An 18,943-nucleotide genomic window follows, 5' to 3' on the forward strand; every position below is an offset into this window, starting at 1 on the left:
TATATGGTTTCCTCCACTAGAGTGTTAGCTGTGAAAGAGCCCGGCTTTTCCTATGTTGAGCAATGCTTGCGGTCTAGTGCCCACAAATGGCACAGAGTGGCTGCCAAGTAAATCACTGTTTAATGAATTAATGATTATTCAACAAAACCCTAGGAGGTATTTATAGCGAGTTGTTAATATGGGATCAAAGAGGCAAGGAAGACAGGGCATGGGTCAGGGTAGGAGGCTTTCCACAAGACCTTGTGTTTCTGAGTCCCCGACTTCTCACTCTGTCACCAACATCTCATCCTTGGGGGACAAAGATGACTTAATCTTTATACAATCTTTAATCACAGGGTTCCTGAAAGCCTTGAACCAGCGTGGACACACTGTTCCTGTCTCAAAGACTGACTCTTTTCATTACTGGATTAAATTTATAGTGAAAGTAAGGGTATGTCAGGTGGCAGGGGGTGCTTGAGAGTCACTAGCATTTCCAGGGGGAAATCTGAGCAGCCAGTGAATGCCTTCAAGGTTTGTAAAATTCGAAGACACTGCAGAGACAATGTTCTGGGATTCACACAGTGCTCCTGGTTATGAATAGTCTTGATCAACCTTAGAAGATCATCCTGTCAAGTAATTTATAGTGGGACTAATAAATCCTAATCCTCACCAGGGTGTCCTAAGACTCAAATGACATGTCAAAGGAGTTTATACACCATGAAGGTGGCATGCAGAGGTAAGCCCACCTAGAGAGCCCGTATCCCAATGAACCCGGCTGTGGCAATCAGGGATTGGCAGACAGGTCCAACCACCCTCTCTGGCCTTTTTAATTAAGGACTGCTGATTAAATTATATTAATGAAGCAGGGTAGTTTTATGGGGGGGGTACTTTGATGATGTCCTACTAGGAAATAGTAGACAAGGATATTAAGAATGATAAATGTCCTGAAAGGCCTTCACATATTTTAAAACAAAGTGCAGACTCTTCTACACCCGACAGTTTTCTGAGCATCCCACCAGGCATTCACACAGCGGGAGATGGGGAAATCCTATTTGTGGATCTGAGCTCTAGCTAACTCCATTTTATACATACATAGCTTATTTTTTTTTTCTGCACAGTTTTAACATACATGGACTTCCAAAGAATATCAAGTTGATATAAACACAGGAAAACTGTTTTGTTGTAATGTTGTTTTTTTATTTCAGAAAATTGTATCACCAGTGGTCAAAGTGCTACTATCCAAGTCACTAGTACAACACAATGTCAATCTGATGTTGTTGCTGTTGATATTTAGGTGAATTCCATACATGGCTACAAAAATTTTTAGCACTTATTTCAAACTGCAACAATGTTTAGTTGAGTTCTGTCTCACTGCATTTATTTATTTATTTATTTATTTATTAGAGATGGGATCTCAATATGTTGCCTAGGCTATCCTGGGCAATTTTTGGGCTCAAGAGATTCTCCTGCCTTACCCTCCTGAGTAGTTTGCTGGCACTCTAGGAATCTGCTACCAGGCCCAGCTCCATCTCACATTTTAAAGCCAAATTTATTCATTTTTGAGTAGATGCAAATATCTGAAAACTTCATTATGTCTTATAATTGTGCATTTACATGGTGAAATATAGATTGCTTCCTCACACATTTTTTTTTATTTCTTCCTTATATTATTTTTAAAAAGTTTTATGTGTAGGAATCAGTTGAATCAGCTTTTCATTGTATTTCAGAATAGCAGAGGGGGTGTTATAAAGTACCTCACAGATCCTCGGAGGATTTAGTACCACAGGTACCACAAGTGCAGTTGGCCATGTTCACAAATACCCAAAGAAGCAAACCTAACTTGTTAGCTTTAAGTAGTCCATTCAGACCCCAAAGTTTTCAACCCTATTGAGAAAAAGACACATCTTAACTGTTCCTTAATTAAGAAACATTATTTGCTTTATGAATATTCTACACAAGTGACTTTGTAGGGAGCTTTACCTTTTCATGGGTCACATTTCCAAAGCTGGTGTTGTGAGTCACCATTTTATAATCAGTCGCGTACTATAAAAAAAAAAAGGAACAAAAACTCTTGGTTAGTGCCCGGGCTGAGCCCCACCCAGAGGAACCCAGGGAGTGCCTGGTCTGTCTCTCCTCCAGCATGATTTGCACTGAGCACCGGGGACTTGGTTGGCTTGATGAAAATGCACAGAATTTACATTAAGACCAAGGCAGCATGTCCTTCAAGAGGCCTCTGGGTTACTTAGGGACCCAAGGAAACAGAGAGAATTTCCTTCTGTTCCTTGGGCAATGGGTTGGAGAAGATGTGCTCAATTTCCTGCTGATAGTTTGATATTTCCAACAGCTGAGACTTCATGTTATTTAAAGAATCTTGGCACTAATTCCATAAGGTCAAAGTTTACTTTTAAATGTGTCACTTTATTTTCACTAATTTATTTATGCCTCATTTTATTTCAGAACTTATTTGAGTGTGACTGCTCTTTAGCATCTGTTTCTAAGCTAGCTTGAGCCTATGCTTTCTAAAGCAAGGGACTTTAGGCCAAATGATGTCTGCTGTTTTGAGTCTTTCAGGAGACTCACAATTTGGAAGTGAGATATCTCTGCAGGGTTGGTCCTATAGTTGGTTGACCTTGCACACCTCTGCATGGTGCCCACAGGAACCTCCCCATGGCAGTCCATACTGCTGAGTGGAATCTTTTACAGCCTGTGCCTTTCTGACCTCTACCAAGGGTTCTTGGCTTCAGAACTGTCTGGAGGAGCCCATTCAGAGGTAAAGACCTGGCAACCTCTGATGAGTTCTGGATTCACCAGCTTTGATTTAACAAGGCCTCAGAGAGGCAAAGGTGTTCAGTTGTCCCATGGTTAAAACTGACCCCACCTACTCTGTGACAGGCACTGAAAGCTCCATAAATTTATTTTTTTTCTGCTACCTCACATTATATATATAAGTTGCTTCTGTGCTTGTATGCAGATTAAAAAAACAACAAAAGTGAGAGGTTGTAAGTGGAAACAGAAAAGTCTTTGCTAAAAAAAGCAAAGGATTAGACCACCTAATCTAACCTTTATGGTCCTTCTCTGTCAAAAATGGCCACAGGAGTGTATTTTGATGCTTTGCTCAAAACAGGGGAAAAACGAGTCACAACCTGAATGTCCATCAGCAGGGGACACATGGAGGGAAACTGCACTAACTAACAGCATATTCTATAGCCATTAGCATTATGCAGGGGGGATATTTATCTATATGGGAAAATGCTGATCATGTATTGTTTTAAAAAGAGCAAGTTTAAAAGAGCAGGGCTGGGAATGTAGCTCAGAGGTAGAGTGCTTGTCTAGGATGCATGAGGCACTGGGTTCCATCCCCAGCATTGAAAAAAAAAAAAAAAAGCATTAAAAAAAAAAGAACAAGTTATGAAGCAGTATGTATAGTATATGCATCTACTAACAATAGGTATAGCATACTTAATTTTTTATAATACTCTTTCTGCCAATTTTTAATATATATTTTTAGCTATAGGTGGACATGTACCTTTATTTTATTTTTATGTGGTGCTGAGGATTGAACCCAGTGCCTCATGTGTGCTAGGCGAGGGCTTTACCACTGAGCCACAATCCCAGCCCCTATAGCATACTTATTTTTAAATGTGTACATGCATAGAAAAAACATATCTGAAGGACATATAACAAAATGTTAATAATGGATATTTCTAGTAGTAACTATGGGTGGTTTTTGTTTTCTTCCACATTTAAAAATTTTATTTATTTATTTTTGCAATGAGTACATATTACCTTTCCAATCAGAAAAATTTTTGTATTTTTAAAATTTTAAAATATTTAAGATCTCTCCAACATGTGATTTGGGTTATTTTTTAGCTATAAAAGATGTGGGTATCTTTGGGACATTGTAGAAAGTTTTTGTTGTTGTTATTCTTTATTTTTTTATTTCAGGTGCTCATCTATAAACTTGGGTCAATGTTACCAAGATTTGTTAACAACACTATCCTGCCTTGCTCTTACTTTACCTAACTCTAGAGCTGTGATTTATATTTCTCCTCCATCAAAGTTTCATATATTTGGCAAAGGATCAAACCTTACCGTACGGAATGTTGCAACCACAAGATTGGAAGGAAATAGGTTTCTGTAAGAAAAAGAAAGCATTTTGTCAGTATTCTTAAAATTCAGTGTGGAAAGAAAAAGATTCAGTGTGCAAAGTGTCTGTTTTGAGATGGCCATTTCTTTCTTTTGGTACTAGGGATTAAACCCAGGTGTGCTTAACCACTGAGCCATATCTCCAGCCTTTGTTAATATTTTATTTAGAGTCAGGGTTTCACTAAGTTACTTAGGGCCTCACTAAGTTGCTTAGGCTGGCTTTGAACTTGTGATTCTCCTGCCTTAGCCTCTTGAACTGCTGGGATTACAGGTGAGTGCCACCTCATCTGGCTTAAGATGGCCATTTCTAACAGCCTAACTTGGTGTTGTTTCTCCTTCCACCCTCAGTAAGTACTTTAGTTCTTTCTAGACCCAAACACTCCAACCATGCCTCAGCTGCTTGACCACAATATTCAAGTGCTCCACCTCTAGGCAAGTGCTCTACCTCTGAGCTACATCCACAGCCTGAGTGCAACACTCCTTGATCTTTAGGTTTAACTGAGTCCAAACAAGTCTTGATAACTACATTACTTTGTAAAGTGGTTTACAATGGCAAGAGATCCTGCCTACTAGCAAAATCCTAGGGGTCTTTTGCTGTTGCAATAATGGACAGCCATTTCTGCAACTGAGGGGAGTGTGTGTTTGGAGAAATGCCAGGTCCCAGGCATTTATCCTAGGTCCCAGGCATTTATCCTGATAAATGCAGTGCAGTCCTGTACAATAATTGTCTCAAGGCCCTTATAGTTTTCAATGTCCTGCATGACATACCTGTAGATAAAAACCTTATATATAATTATGTGAGCCTGGACTGGCTCCACAAGAAGAGTTCATTTTTGGAGGGGTGGGGTGGTAGGTTTATTTTTGCACACCTTGAACATACACTGAATTTTCCAGGAATGCAATTTCTGTAGAAATTATGGGATGATTTTTTGTTGTTGTTGTTGTTTTGTTCAGAAAGTTCCAAGAAATATCCATCTTCCTAGAAAATTACACCACTAATGGTAAATTGTAGATCTGAGTCCCTAATACCATGCCCCAGTATTAAGTATCCGCTTGCATTCATAACTAACTCATTAGCAGCAATTACTAATCCAAAAGCAATCATCCAACCCCTTTGTTTTGGAGAATCTTCATATTGAAACACATTTTTTTAATCACAATTATTTTTCTTTCATCTTTTATATTAGTTAAGTCATTCTGAAGTTTTGCAATTATTTGGGTGGGTAAATTCTATTTTTGGATTTCATTTTAGGGTTATTATAGGTTATTATAAAGTATTTGTTACAAAAGAAGATCAACAGAACAGATTGGGTCCAAAGTCTATTCATATAAACACATTTTATTGAGTGCCTCTGTTGGATTAGACTCAGTAAATTACTGGTCTTGATGTACAAGAAATTATATTCCAGTCGACTGTCCATTTGTTCTACCCACTTCCTGCAAGAATAATATGGGATTGTTGTTATTCTTTTTTTGTTGTTGTTGTTTATTTTCTGTAATTTCTGGTGCTCATCTACAAAAACTTGGATCAATGTTACCAAGATTTGTTAACACCACAATTCCTTCCTGCTCTTATTTTACCTAATTCTGGAGAAGAAGTCTAGAAGAGCAAAAGACTCAGACTCATCCTTTATAATGTGTGTCAGATTTATCCACTGATTCTTACTTCTGTCATTAGAGTGTTTGCTGGGGTGCACTGGGTTTCAGCGGTTGACAGGTTTGGCTGCAACCCAATGGCAGGCAGAATCTAAGCCGGCTTCCTGGTAGTCACACCTTTAAGTAATCCTCTCTCCTTGAGTGTGGGTAGGGTTGGTGACCTGCTTCTAATCAACAGTATGCAGCCAAGGTGATGGAATGTTCATTCCATGATTTGATTACCTAAAATTTTAGCTTCCATCTTGCTATTGAGTCTCCTGATTGTCTTCTGGGATTGCATATTTTGAGAAAGCAAGCAGCTCTCAGAAAAGCCTACGTGACAAGAAACTGCTGATGGCCTCTAGCCAAAATCCAACTAGGAACCAAGGCAACCAGCCCAAACTTCAACTAACTGAATTCTGCCAACCAGCAGGTGACCACTGAAATGAATCCTTCAGTCAAGCCTTTGGATGAGACACCAGCACTGTCCCAACCCTTGATTGTATAGCCTTGTAAGAGACTGAAGCAGAATGACAAGATTCCTGACCACAAATATTCTAGGATAATAAATGTGTGGGATTTTAAGCTGCTACATTTATGGTAATTTGTTCTGCAGTAATAGATAACTAATACACCAGCCCACAAGATTAATGAGATGCAAAACTACTTCATTAGAATACCCAGGGCCCTCTTACAGGATGGCCAGCATTTAGAGGCTGCAACATAGCATTTCCCAAACTTACCTATAAAACTTGAATTGCTTTTAACATACTTAGAGAAGACGGCAAGTACATGCCTGCATTTAAGCTGAAAAAAGGTGATCTTTGGCTGAATTAATGGTTGCAAAATTGTGATCAGAAATTTGATTCTTATCATATGTATATTTACTTTAAAAAAAGGTGTGTGGGGGGAGACTAGCAACTTGCATTGGCTAGTCTTTTGTATATAGGTGAAGGGCAACATTTGCCTATTATTGCCATTACAAAACAACTCTCTAACCTATCTCAATCTTGTGGGCTAGGTTTGGTATAACATTTTTGTTTGCTCCTCTATTCAGAAGCATAAAGTGCTCCATGCCAAAGTTTTCTTGTTCTACATCCAACTCTCAGTAGTTCCCAGACTGAGCTGGTGACAGGGTTCTCTCTCTATGAGGACAGGTAAATTAAGGAAACAGCTAAGTTCAAAAACATCTACCTTTCCAAGGAGAACACTTTCCCCTGCAAATTCCTCGCGTCCTTCAGGGATTGAGATGTTTCCTCAATCCCTGTGAGAGGGCCCTGAGTATTCTAATGAAGTAGTTTTGCATCTCGTTAACTGTGTGGGCTAGTGTATTAGTTGTCTATTGCTACAAAACAAATTACCATTAGTAGCTTAAAATCCCACACATTTATTATCCTAGAGTACAGTCTTTCTCACAGCCTGGTAATGTACTCTTTTCCAAAAAGCACAACACTATTTGTTTAAATCCTTCTCTGTCCTGCCTGGTCCTTTTATTGTGTACCCTAACCCTGAACTTGTTTTCAGACCAAGACAAGATCTAATGGAAACAGAGGGATACAGGCAATACTTTAGGCAAAACAGCAGCTTGTGCCAAAAAAAATTAAATTTTTAAGAATAATACAATGCATTTTGGCAGTTACTGATAAAGTTAAACATACGTTTACCATATGACCCAGAAACTCTACTCTGGGAATATTTACCCAAGAGAAATGAAAATAAATGTCTGCACAGAGAGTGCATACACATGATAGCATTATTCTTAAGAGCTCCAAATCCAAGTGTCCATCACAGATGAATGGATAAACAGACTAAGATAAATCCATACAATAGAATACCACTTGGCAATAAAAAGGAACCAACTATTGATATGCATAACAACATGGATAATTGCAACAGCATTGTGCCAAAGAGAGGCGTCATACTGAATGATCCCACTGATATGAAACTCTAGAAAAAGAAAACCTAATTGACAGTGATAAAAAGCCCATTAGTAACTCGAGGCTAGGGAAAAACTGAACTCAGGGGTGCTGTACCATTGAGCTACATCACCAGTCTGGTTTTTTTTTTTTTTTTTTAAAGTTGACCAGGCTGGCCTCAAACTTTTGATCCTCCTGTCTTAGCCTCCTATAGTGATAGGCATGGGCTACCGCACCCAGCTCATTCAATATCTTGATTGTGGTATGGTTATGTGGGTTAACTATTTCTCAAAACCCACTGTACCTTGCATGGATGCCTTTTACAGTATACAAATCATACCTCAAAACTGCTTAAAAAGTGAAAAGAGTGAAAACTGAGGAGATTCCGCAACTTAAAAACACACTCCATGAGACAGCTGAACTGTTTTCACATATCAATTTCTAGGAAGGACTTTCCTAGGGGCAGTGAGCCAAAGCCCAAACACCCACCAAAAAAGCACATTCCATTCACCTGACACCTGGGTTTATCGGGGATCAGGAGCAGCAGATAGGAGCCCGGGCGGCAGGAGGGAAAGCACATCCTCTGATTTCTTCTTAGCCTCCTCTTTCCAACACAGACGCGGCTGTGACCTCTGGCTCTTCCTTCCCTTGAACTCTCCTGTACGAAATGATTAGCTGCTAGCCAGCCAAGCGTTCTGTTCCCCAGCGCTCTGTCTCCAGGGACTCCTCCCAACTGCTCATATTCACACAGTAACTTTATGGACTTTCACAATTAGAGATATGGAGCTGGAAACAATTCTGGAGGCGATCCCTCATTCAGCACATGGGGACCCCCAAGCTTGGAGTCATGAAGTTGATCCATCTCCCATCATGCTCCATCTAGACCAGCATGGCCAATAGAGATGTTTGTAGTTGTGCTCTACCAAGTGGCAACTGAGCACTTCCAATGGGGCTACTGAGGAACTGAATTATTTTTATTTACATTTAAATTAATTAAATGTAAATAGCTTTGTGTGGCTAGTGTCTGTCCTGTGGGACAGCACAGACGTGCAGGAGACCCAGAGCCTGGAAGGTAGGAACAAATTGTCTTCCTAAGTTCCACTCTGCACATGGCTCCCTCTTCCTGGGTGTTAGGGAATTTCTAACTCTGGAGATCTTTGTCTTCAAGTTGGCAAATACTTCCTCTTTCTGTTGTTTGATCCTGAGGGATTTATTTGAATCATGTAATACCACATATGTGTTAGACCAAGGTTTCTCAAGTATGAGTAGATCACAAAATCAATTTATTGGCTTTAATTAGTATTTTATTTTGGTACCAGGGATTGAACCCAGGGGTGCTTAACCACTGAGCCACATCCCCACACCTTTTTTATATTTTACTTAGAGACAGGGTCTCACTGAGTTGCTTAGGGGCTCACTAAGCTGCTGGGGCTGGCTTTGAACTGGTAATCCTCCTGCCTCAGCCTCCTGAACTGCTGGGATTACAGGCGTGCGCCACTGTGCCCAGCTAACCAGTATTTTATAAAAGATGAAACACGTTAGACAGGCTGGAAGTTAGTGGTATGTGTCACACTGAAAATGTTGTTTGGTGAACCTGTTTCAGCTGCTGTATGTCAGGGTGGGGAATGTTATTATGTACGTGGATACAATGTAAAATATACTTTTTTTAAAAAAATGCATCTGTTCTTCTGTATTTTTTTCATAACTTTTTTATTCTATTTATTTATTTTTATGTGGTGCTAAGGATGGAACACAGTGCCTCATCACTGCGCCCCACCCCCTGCTCCTAAAATGTACTTTTTACTGTGAGTCAAAGTGAAAAAATGTGTGTAAAGGCCAAGATGGTACTACTAAAGCCAGAGATCCAAGTCAGAATGAATGGACAACTTTCCAGTGCTATAAGAATCACGGGATACGTTACTTAAAACAAATAGGAAAACAGGTAGGAGGCGGGGCTGAATTAGCAAATGCAGAGCTGCTATGGGGCTGCTGTACAGGCTCAGGCAGCTCAGCGTGAAAAACTTCAAAAATGTTCCTTCTTTATACATCTGGTGCCGTTTGTTCTTCTGGTCCTATTGTCAGGGGTGGTATGTGTTTTCCTGTTCTATATGAGAAGAATGTAAAATAGTTAACTTTTGCTTAGGTAAAAGTTTTTTTGTTCCAGAAGTATTTCCTTTTATTTAAGTTCAAAAATTCTTTAAATCTATGAAAATTTCAAAGACTCCAGAACAGGATATGGCATGGTATGTATATTTGGTAAATATTTATTAGCCATAGTGTTTGTTATTTCAGAACCAGTTAACAGGATTGTCCCCCTTCAGATCTTGGTACCCCCTACCAGTCTGGAAGCCAAGGGAAGGCTGGGAGAGTGGAACCACACGCTGATGGTGGCTGTGTGTGTTTATGTGTGTGTCGATCTACCTTCTCTTTCAGGCCCACATCCAGTTTTAGGTACCAGCCAGAAAGGCTAGGGCTGGACTCCTGGGGAGACTTTTGGGAAACAAGGCTGAGAACAGCATTCACTCTCTGTATCAAATAGCCCTGTCCCCAGAGTCTGGGATACATTAGAATACTAGCAAGGCACTCAAGTATTAACTCGTAGAATCCTCCAAGTAATTCTGGGGAGGAAGGATTACTATTAGCCTCATTTTGCAGGGAAGGAAACTGAGTCACTGGAGGCTAAATGGCTTGTCTGGGATTTAAACCCAGGTGGCTAACTTTAGTGCCAGCTCTTAATCATGACCCAAACCATCTCCCTGGGTGTATGTTATTTTCATTCTTGTTCAAGTATTCTCCTGTGTTGATAGAAGAAATGGTCAAATTAAACCTTTTTTTTTTTTCTTTTAAATTATGAGCTTCTATGTTTTTCCTCTCAGTATCTAGTTAGGCTGAGAAATCTGTTAATTTGGATCCTTGTTTCATTCTGTCTATAGGAAAAAAGTCAAAGGCATAGTTAAAGCAACCTGTGGGGTCAATACTTCAAAGAATTTATTCACAATTCACTCCCTTGACTGTGTAATTCTGTGTGTTTGTGTGTGTGTGTATTTTTGGGTACTGGAGATTGAACCCAGGGGCACTCAACCACTGAGCCACATCCCCAGCCCCTTTTTTGTATTTTATTTAGAGACAGGGTGTCACTGAGTTGTTTAGGGGCTCACTAAGCTGCTGAGCTGCTATGGGGCTGCTGTACAGGCTCAGGCAGCTCAGTGTGAAAAACTTCAAAAATGTTCCTTCTTTATACATCTGGTGCCGTTTGTTCTTCTGGTCCTATTGTCAGGGGTGGTATGTGTTTTCCTGTTCTATATGAGAAGAATGTAAAATACTTGCAATCCTCCTGCCTCAGCTTCCCCCATACACTGGGATTATGGGTGTGCCCGTTCCGACCTAATATTGAATCCCAATCTCCAATAGGTTTCTCTGCACCTACTCAAGAGATGTCTTCTTGGCAGCTTGAGAGGCACCATAAATATTTGTGCCAAATCTTTGGGAAGGCAAGTAAGTCCATCCTGCCCATCTGTGAAGGGAAAGGCCTAAGCACTGTCCACTATTGGGAAAATGAGCACTAGGGGGAAAAAACTTAGAAAACCAGGTAACAGAAAAAAATCTTACTGACTACCAGGTACATGGCAGTATCCTTGCTGCCCAGGGCCTTTCTTCTGGCTACCAGTTCAGACAGAAGCCCTGGCTCAGTCCCTGTCACTACCTGCCTCCTTTGCAGTTAAACCTCTGGAACTCCTTTTGAAAATTACAAATTTTAGAGCCCAAAGGAATGTTTGAAGCCAGTTACCTCAATCGCTTCAATTTATAGCTCAAGAAAACTAAAGCCAGGCTGGGGATGTGGCTCAGTGGTAGAGCACCTCCCTGGCATGTGCAAAACATGCTGGAAAAAAAAACAAAACAAAACACTGAAAACCCAGGTTGATTTTGGAGAGCATACACATGTAAGGCAGAGAAAAGAGAAACTGGAAGGTCAGCGAGGATCTGTGAGGATGTGCCCCATTTCAGAATTGAAGGCTCTTCTGTGTTTAGTTTTACTTTTTTAAAAAAATTTTATTTCTTTTTCTTTTTAGAGAGAGAGAGAGAGAGAGAGAGAGAGAGAGAGAATTTTAATATTTATTTTTTAGTTATCGGCGGACACAACACCTTTGTTTTTTTGTATGTGGTGCTGAGGATCGAACCCGGGCTGCACGCATGCCAGGTGAGTGCGCTACCACTTGAGCCACATCCCTAGCCCTTAGTTTTACTTTTCTCCATTTTCCAAATTTCCCATAGTTCTCCTCTAGATGCCACATGGTTCCCAAAATGCCTAAGGACTCCTTAGCTTCAAGTCATCTGGAACTCCCCTAAAATGTACTTTTCTTCCCATTTATCTCAGGCTATGGAAAGAAGGCCAACCCCATTAGCCCATGTGAGCTGGAAAAACCCAACTCTCTATTGTATTGATCCAGTTGTAGCAAGTGCAAGGAGCCTTGTTGTAAGAGCAGTACAAACATAACTCATTAACTCTCAAAACAATCCTATGAGGTAGGTAGTATCATGATTCCTCTTATAAAGATGAGGAAACCAAGGAATGGAGGAGTTTCGGACATGACCCACAACCAGTAACCACTGCTGGGGATCAAGAAGTTCTACAATGACTAGTCTCTTGGCGATCTGTTTGTCTTTGGTGCCAAACCACGTTGTTTTGGATGAGAAGTCACAAGTCAATCACTCGGGTCACACACAATTTTGAAAGTCCTGTACTATTCCAGGTTCCCAGGCAGTAGCCCTGGCTCAGTCCCTGTCACTACCTGCCTCCTCTGCAGTTTAACCTCTGGAACTCCTTTTGAAAACTACAAACTTTAGAGCCCAAAGGAATGTTTGAAGCCAGCTGCCTCAATCGCTTCAATTTATAGCTCAAGAAAACTAAGGCCAGGCTGGAGATGTGGCTCAGTGGTAGAGCACCTCCCTGGCATGCTCTACCACTCTACCTGGGCTGCTCAGAAGGAAACTGTCATTCTCCCACCTGCCAGTAGTTAACTGCCATCACTTCTCTGCGCTTCTAGCACCAGACTCCTCACTCCAACTTCTCATTTTACTTTGTTATCTCAAATCCATTGCATTGGGAAAACCAAATCAGTTACTCAAGAATCACATTCTGAATTAAAATGTTAAATCCTGCCTTTTAATATGATTAAAATGTACTGATTAAAATAAATAAATAGAAGGGAGATCAGTAGAGTAGAGCAAGCTGATGAGTGAGAAAGGGCAGGGAAAGGAGGGTAATAGGAATGAGGTTGATCAGATTATACTATGTGCATGTATGACTATGGAATAATGAATCCCAACAGTAAGTAAAATAGGATGTACCCACAAAAAATATGTAGTAAGTATAATGATCATCCCTCCAAAGGGCTCAAGCATTTGTCAATGTGCTCACTGCACAAGATTGAAGCAAGATTCTCAAGTAGGCCTGTCTGACTTCAAATCTTTTGTTCCCTGCACCACCTCCAAATGACCAGAAAAGTCCATTCTTATATCAATTCATTCATTAATGAAAAACATAAGAGATTTGCATATTCAATTCATATTATATATTCAGCTCCTGGGTCTACATTATGTAAACTCCCAATCAGGAGTTTGCAGTTTTCCATAAAACCTTATTTCTGAAGATGGAAAGCTTCCATTCATCTATTGATCCATGTACAGCCACAGCAAACAGATATTGGGCCAGCCCTGTTCTAAGAGCTTTACAGACAACTCATTTAACTCTCAAAACAATCTTGTGAGGTAGGTACTCTCACGATTCCCCTTTGTTAAAAACTGTGTAGTCAGTCTCCTGGTCACTAGACAATGAAAACTGTTCTTTGCACAGTACAGTTCCTGATCCCACACCTGATGCTTCAGACTTGGTTGTCTGACTACAGTTTGTGTGTGTGTGTGTGTGTGTGTGTGTCTGTATGATGTTATTGTTTGCTTAAATAAATTGATATCACTCAAAAAAAAACTCCAAACCTCTCAAAATTGTATATTTTCTTAGTATATATGATATCTATAGATAAGAATCGTAATAAAATTAAATGAAAATATGGTGAAACACACATACACGCACATGCATGCACACTCACACATATCAATATCTATTTGCTTCATCCCTGACTTGTAGATCCATCTTTAAAATATAAGTTAAGAAATCACGACAGACCCCTTGGGAGTTCTGGGCACTCCACTATCAGGACAGGCCATGAACTGGAGCACAGACCTTGGTGGCAACTGTACCGACTCACCAGGGAATTTTCCTAGTCTTCCAGGTGTTTGAGTTCTGGACAGTTGCCAGGCAAGGGTATGCAGGATAACTGAGGTATTACCTGGCAGTCTTGTTTTATTTACCTGCCCACAGGCAGAAAGAACTGGGTCCTGCCTCTCTCTGCCAAAGAATAAGCCCAGAGTCATATCAAATCGGCATCCATGTGGTTTGTGGAAGGAAGCAAATTTAAAAAATTGACTCAAGGAATCTCTAGGCCCAGGAAGCATTTCTAGGTGGCTCAGGCCTAGTTTCTTCCCCGGAGGCACTCAGCATGAAACCAAAACTGAGCATACCTTCCTTCAGTTTTTGCATACCTTCCTCCATTTAAGGGATTCATCCTTAACTCCTGGTTGGAGGAAGTGGGTATCTGACCTGGCCCAGTCAGAACTGACCTGGTTCCTCTTTTGGTCCAAAGCAGATCTTTCTGGGATGGTGACATTAAACTACAAATGTGAAACATTACTATAACATGTTGACTTGGGGGAAGAGAGAGTATGATAAATACAGAGCCCTGCACTGTAGGACCGGAGACCCATAGGTTTCCTAATTCATCTTTTGATAAACCACTACATGACCTTGAACAAATTGCTTCATCTCTCTCTGTCTCAGGTTCCTCACCTGTAAAACAGGACCATACCATCTGCCCTTTCTTCATCCATGAGCTGCTGGATTAAATGAAATTGGCCTTTGGAAGTACTATAAAACACTACCTATTCTAACAAGCCAGGACAAAGCCTCCCTTAGCCCTCCCAGGCAGGTGTGGCCCAAGTTGTTGAGAAGTTGAACCTATACTGACTGCTAAGCTATGACACTGGGTTAATATTCACTTCAGAAGCAGGAGCTTAGGAGCTTAGATGGAAAACCATGACCAGGAAATAATAAGTCCTTTCTGGGGCTAGTAGGAATGAGGTATCCTCCTTTATCTTGGCTCTTGCCCCCATTTTATGACCACCATTTATATTTTGGAGATAGAACACTATTGAGGCACCCCCTGAGTTACCACCAGCCCAGCAGAGCTGAACACCATGCTTTCTCCCTGGGTCACAGACCTCTGCAACCAAGAATCCCTGAACTCTTCCCTGCAAAAGTGACTGATGGTCCTCCTCCTCATTTTTTTTTCTTTCCCCAGTAGAAATGTCCTGGATTTTGGGTTGTTTTTGATGTTTTAGATGAACATTTTCTTTTTTAAGTAGCAGACAGTCATCACATTTTCCAGACAGAAAAATAGAAAAGCAAGTCACTTTGCCCAGAGTTTGCTGCTTTTTAGTTTCAGCAATGAGGTTTGTCTCAATGACTCAAGACCAAACATACTTCCAACCCTCAGAATCTAGAATTAGCAGAAACTGGGAGGTCCCCAGCTGGATACCTCACTCAACCAAACCTGGTTAAATTAGTAAATGCTTGCCTGCTGCTGCTTCCCATCTGTGAACTTTGGGTTATTGGAGAAACCAAAAGAGGTGAGGTTTTGGAAACTACATCATCTCAAGGGATGAAATATAACTACTATGAGTCACCAAAAGGATGCAAAATTAAGTGAAGATGCATCTTTGTTCCAATCCCTAGAACACACACCTTCTCACAAAGAAAGTCATTTGAAACTCACTATACTCTTCAGTTGTCTTGACTGGGTGGGCAGCAACATCCCAGGAAGGCATGTTTCTGGGCAAGGGCCCCACACAGCTCCAGTCCTGTTATCCTAGGGTCCACTGACAACTCTTCAGAAAACTGACGGCTTCCTTCACAGCCCAAGGGCTTAATCAGAGAAGGCCCTAAAGTGCAGGTAGGATGGCCCAACAGGCACTTTACCCATAGCTCCCAGAAGCTTTTGGGCACTTTGGGGACAATATGGGGTGAAGATATTCGTCGTGGTGCAAACACTTTTTAACCAGTGAGGGCAGTCTGAGTGTAAGGAGTGAAGTACAGATGGAATGGCATACTCTTCCCTAACACATACACTCATCTAACGGTGATACTGGCTCTTGATAAAAGATGTGTCCCTGCTCCTTGATATTGGCCGGTGTACTCCAGCTGTTTTGCACAGGTGTGGTGAGCATGCAAAGGCTCCTCACACTATTTTGATATATATAAAAAAGTTATAGGCCACCAACAGCCAATTAACTTAGAATATATGTGTACATGTACCATCTGGATGGAGACACCCACTTCGCCTCTGGCTAAATGAGTAGTATTACCTGACCAGGTCAAGGAAAGAGTCCACCGTCTCTTTGGGGACCGGAGGAGGCCCAGCGTCTTCCAATCCCAGGTCACTGGACTGAAGGGTCTGCGCGCCGGATCCTGGCTTGATGATGAACGCCAAAGCGACAGCAAGCGCTGAGGCACTAAGCGTTGTGAGGCCAAAGTAGGCAACAGCTATGCCGCCCAGACGCCCCAAGGAGCTGGCGTCCAGAGAAGCAGCGCCGGACACCAGGCTGCAGACCACCAGCGGCAGGATGATCATGCGCAGCATGCGGAGCAGCATCTCTCCGGGGAAGGCCAGGTAGGTGATCTGTGTGCGGGTGAGGTTTAACTCGCGTAGCGCGGCACCCAGGCCGGCGCCCGCCACCACCCCCGACACTGTCAGCAACACTTGCGCGTGGCGCCGCAGGAAGCCAGAGCAACGCCGCGAGCGTCCCACCGCGGTAACGGGTGCGCCAGGCCCCGCTGCAGGCCCTGTCTGGGCACCGTCGAGGTAGCCGTTGGTCTCGCTGCTTTTCTCCATGGCGCGGCCGTGTGCCCCAAGCTGGAGGAGACAGGGAACTTGAGCTCTGTAAAGACGGGCTCCCAATGAATGGATCGGGCGGAGCTAGCGGCGTCTGCCAGCTACACCGGGCAGAGTCTGGGAGGCGGCCCTAGGGTCTTCGGTCTCGGCGGAGTAGCAGGTGCGGGAAGGGCTAACAGAGGCGTGGATTGCGGGTTGCAGTCCGGCACAGAGCGGACCGCGCCGCGCCCAGCCTTTTTCACAGCAGCCACGAGCTGGAGATGATGCAACGCTGGAGCTGAGCGGGAGGACGCAGACGGAGGAGGGAGTGAGCGGGGAGTGGCCAGAGCCCGCCCCGCCCCGCCCTCTGCCCCGCCCCCCGATGATACGGCCAATCGGAACCCGGGAGTCACCGCCGCCGCCAGCTCGCGGCCACCTTAGGGTTGTCCGGCGCGGGGTTGAGGGATCCGCCGGCCCAGCTAACGGAAGCTGGTCCCGGACAAGCGCGGGAGGCGCGGCCTGGGGGATGGCCCGGGCTCGTTGGCACCCGCCGGGCCGCTCCGGGCCAGCCGGGGTCTGGACCCTCGGGATCAGAGGGCCAGGAGAACATGGAACGTCGCAGCGTTCTTTAACCAGGGGATGGGGGTGGGGAAGGCTTCTTGTCAGGGTCGAGAGCGCTCGTCTGCGTCCTCGGAGCGGGGATGTGAGCGGAGAAGAGGATCCAGGGCGATCATTCCATTGCCTCCCCTTCTGGAGTAAAATCTTTTTTTTTTTTTTTTCCTGAGTCTTGTGGGGTTTGGGGCGGTAAAGCACGCTATGGTGCCCAGCACAGTCCCTGGCCCAGAGACAAAAGAGGGGTGGGTGGGTGGATGGGTGCGTGGATGGATGAAAGAAGCCTTACCACTTGCTCACTAAGGGCTCTAGCAAAGCTTTACCCATAAATGAAAGGGTACTTGCGGTGGCGCCAAATGGAGCGCCCGGGGCGCCTGGCTGTGTGACTTGGGACTTCGGAAGTCCCCTGAATTGCTCGGCCCTTTTCTGCGGTATACGGGCTGAAGGCGTAAAATTCTTCTAGAAGAAAGAGCTCGCGCGCCACCACTTGTGCGTTTCTGCCACGTAACCGCAGCTGAAACACAAGCCCCGTTAACCTCTTCATCCCGGAGCCCGCCGTGGCGCGTAAGCATTGCAGACAGCAGTTTGACCATCCTGAAATGTGGTTCCTTATTGCTCACGTCCAATTGATTTCTTTTTTATTTTATCCTTTATTTAACATCTGCTCTGGCCACCGCAGATATAAGGGAAATCTCTGCAGAGTCTGTTTACTGTGCTACGTTTGTATTTATATTTTCTCATTCTACTTTTGAAAAGAGTTATTCTTTTATGATGTCTGTGAAAGTTTTAATATGTACCTCACTTGGGGAGGAAGGCTACTTACTCTCGATTTCTTGTGGGAAAGGAGTCATCTTAAAACATATCATGACATACTTGTGCAAATTAAGACGCCTTCATAAGGAACTTTTGGAGCTGTCCAAATTTTGGGACAGTTCCTGGTTCATTACTTGAAGCCGGTAAGCTGTTGGCTAGAACTAATAGGGGGTTTTGGTGGAAGGGAAGGGATGCGTCTGGTAAAGAGCCTACATATTTTTTATCTGGTTTACCAGAACCAATTTATTTTTCTGTGCCCTAAAAAAAAGAGTAATTTCTACAGACACACGCCCTATTTTGCCCATCATCTTCTTCCTTTGACTACCCCCTTTATGCAAAAGTTCTCAAATTATGCTCTAGAAATAACTTTCCAACTGCCTACTTTAACATCTCCACCTGGATATCCTGTGTATCTCAACTGAACACACTCAAAACCAAATTTATGGTTGCCTTCCTCAAGCCTGCTTACCAATCTGATTTCCCTGTTTCTGTTACCAATATCATTGATGACCCAGTAACCTGTGTGTGAAATTTCAAAGACCTTTGATTTTCCCCCTCTGGTGTCTTCTCTCCTCTGATCTGTTGCCAAGTCCCACAGACATTCCTTTCGCAATATTTATCACATTCCTCCCTCCCATCCATTCCCTTTGCTATCATACTGGCTTAGTTCTTACTTCCTCACTTTTTATCTAGGCTATTGAGTTCTCCTAATCAGCCTTCCTTCCTCCAATGTTTCTCTTGTTTCAGCCATTCTGTAATTTGCCCTGCCTAAGGGTAATCTTCTAGGGGAAAAAAAAAATGTACCAATGAGGGCATTCATTCTCCCTTTAAGAACACCTGTAATCCCAGCTACTCAGG

The 18,943-nt window shown here is 42.8% G+C and overlaps 1 protein-coding gene across 1 annotated transcript in view; it reads right to left on the minus strand.

Moving 5' to 3' along the window:
- Slc1a4 (solute carrier family 1 member 4) overlaps window positions 1-16,992 on the minus strand; it is a 29,566-nt gene extending 12,574 nt beyond the window's left edge. The window contains exons 1-3 of the mRNA XM_005322070.5: window positions 16,155-16,992; window positions 4,072-4,114; window positions 1,960-2,022 (exon numbers count right to left, since the gene is read on the minus strand). Of these exons, the coding sequence (XP_005322127.1) occupies window positions 1,960-2,022; window positions 4,072-4,114; window positions 16,155-16,681 (633 nt within the window). The 5' untranslated portion in view covers window positions 16,682-16,992. The remainder of the gene's footprint in view (window positions 1-1,959; window positions 2,023-4,071; window positions 4,115-16,154) is intronic.
- Window positions 16,993-18,943: the final 1,951 nt, after the last annotated feature.

This window comes from Ictidomys tridecemlineatus, chromosome 12 (assembly GCF_052094955.1).
Source record: "Ictidomys tridecemlineatus isolate mIctTri1 chromosome 12, mIctTri1.hap1, whole genome shotgun sequence".
NCBI classification, from domain to species: Eukaryota; Metazoa; Chordata; class Mammalia; order Rodentia; family Sciuridae; genus Ictidomys; species Ictidomys tridecemlineatus.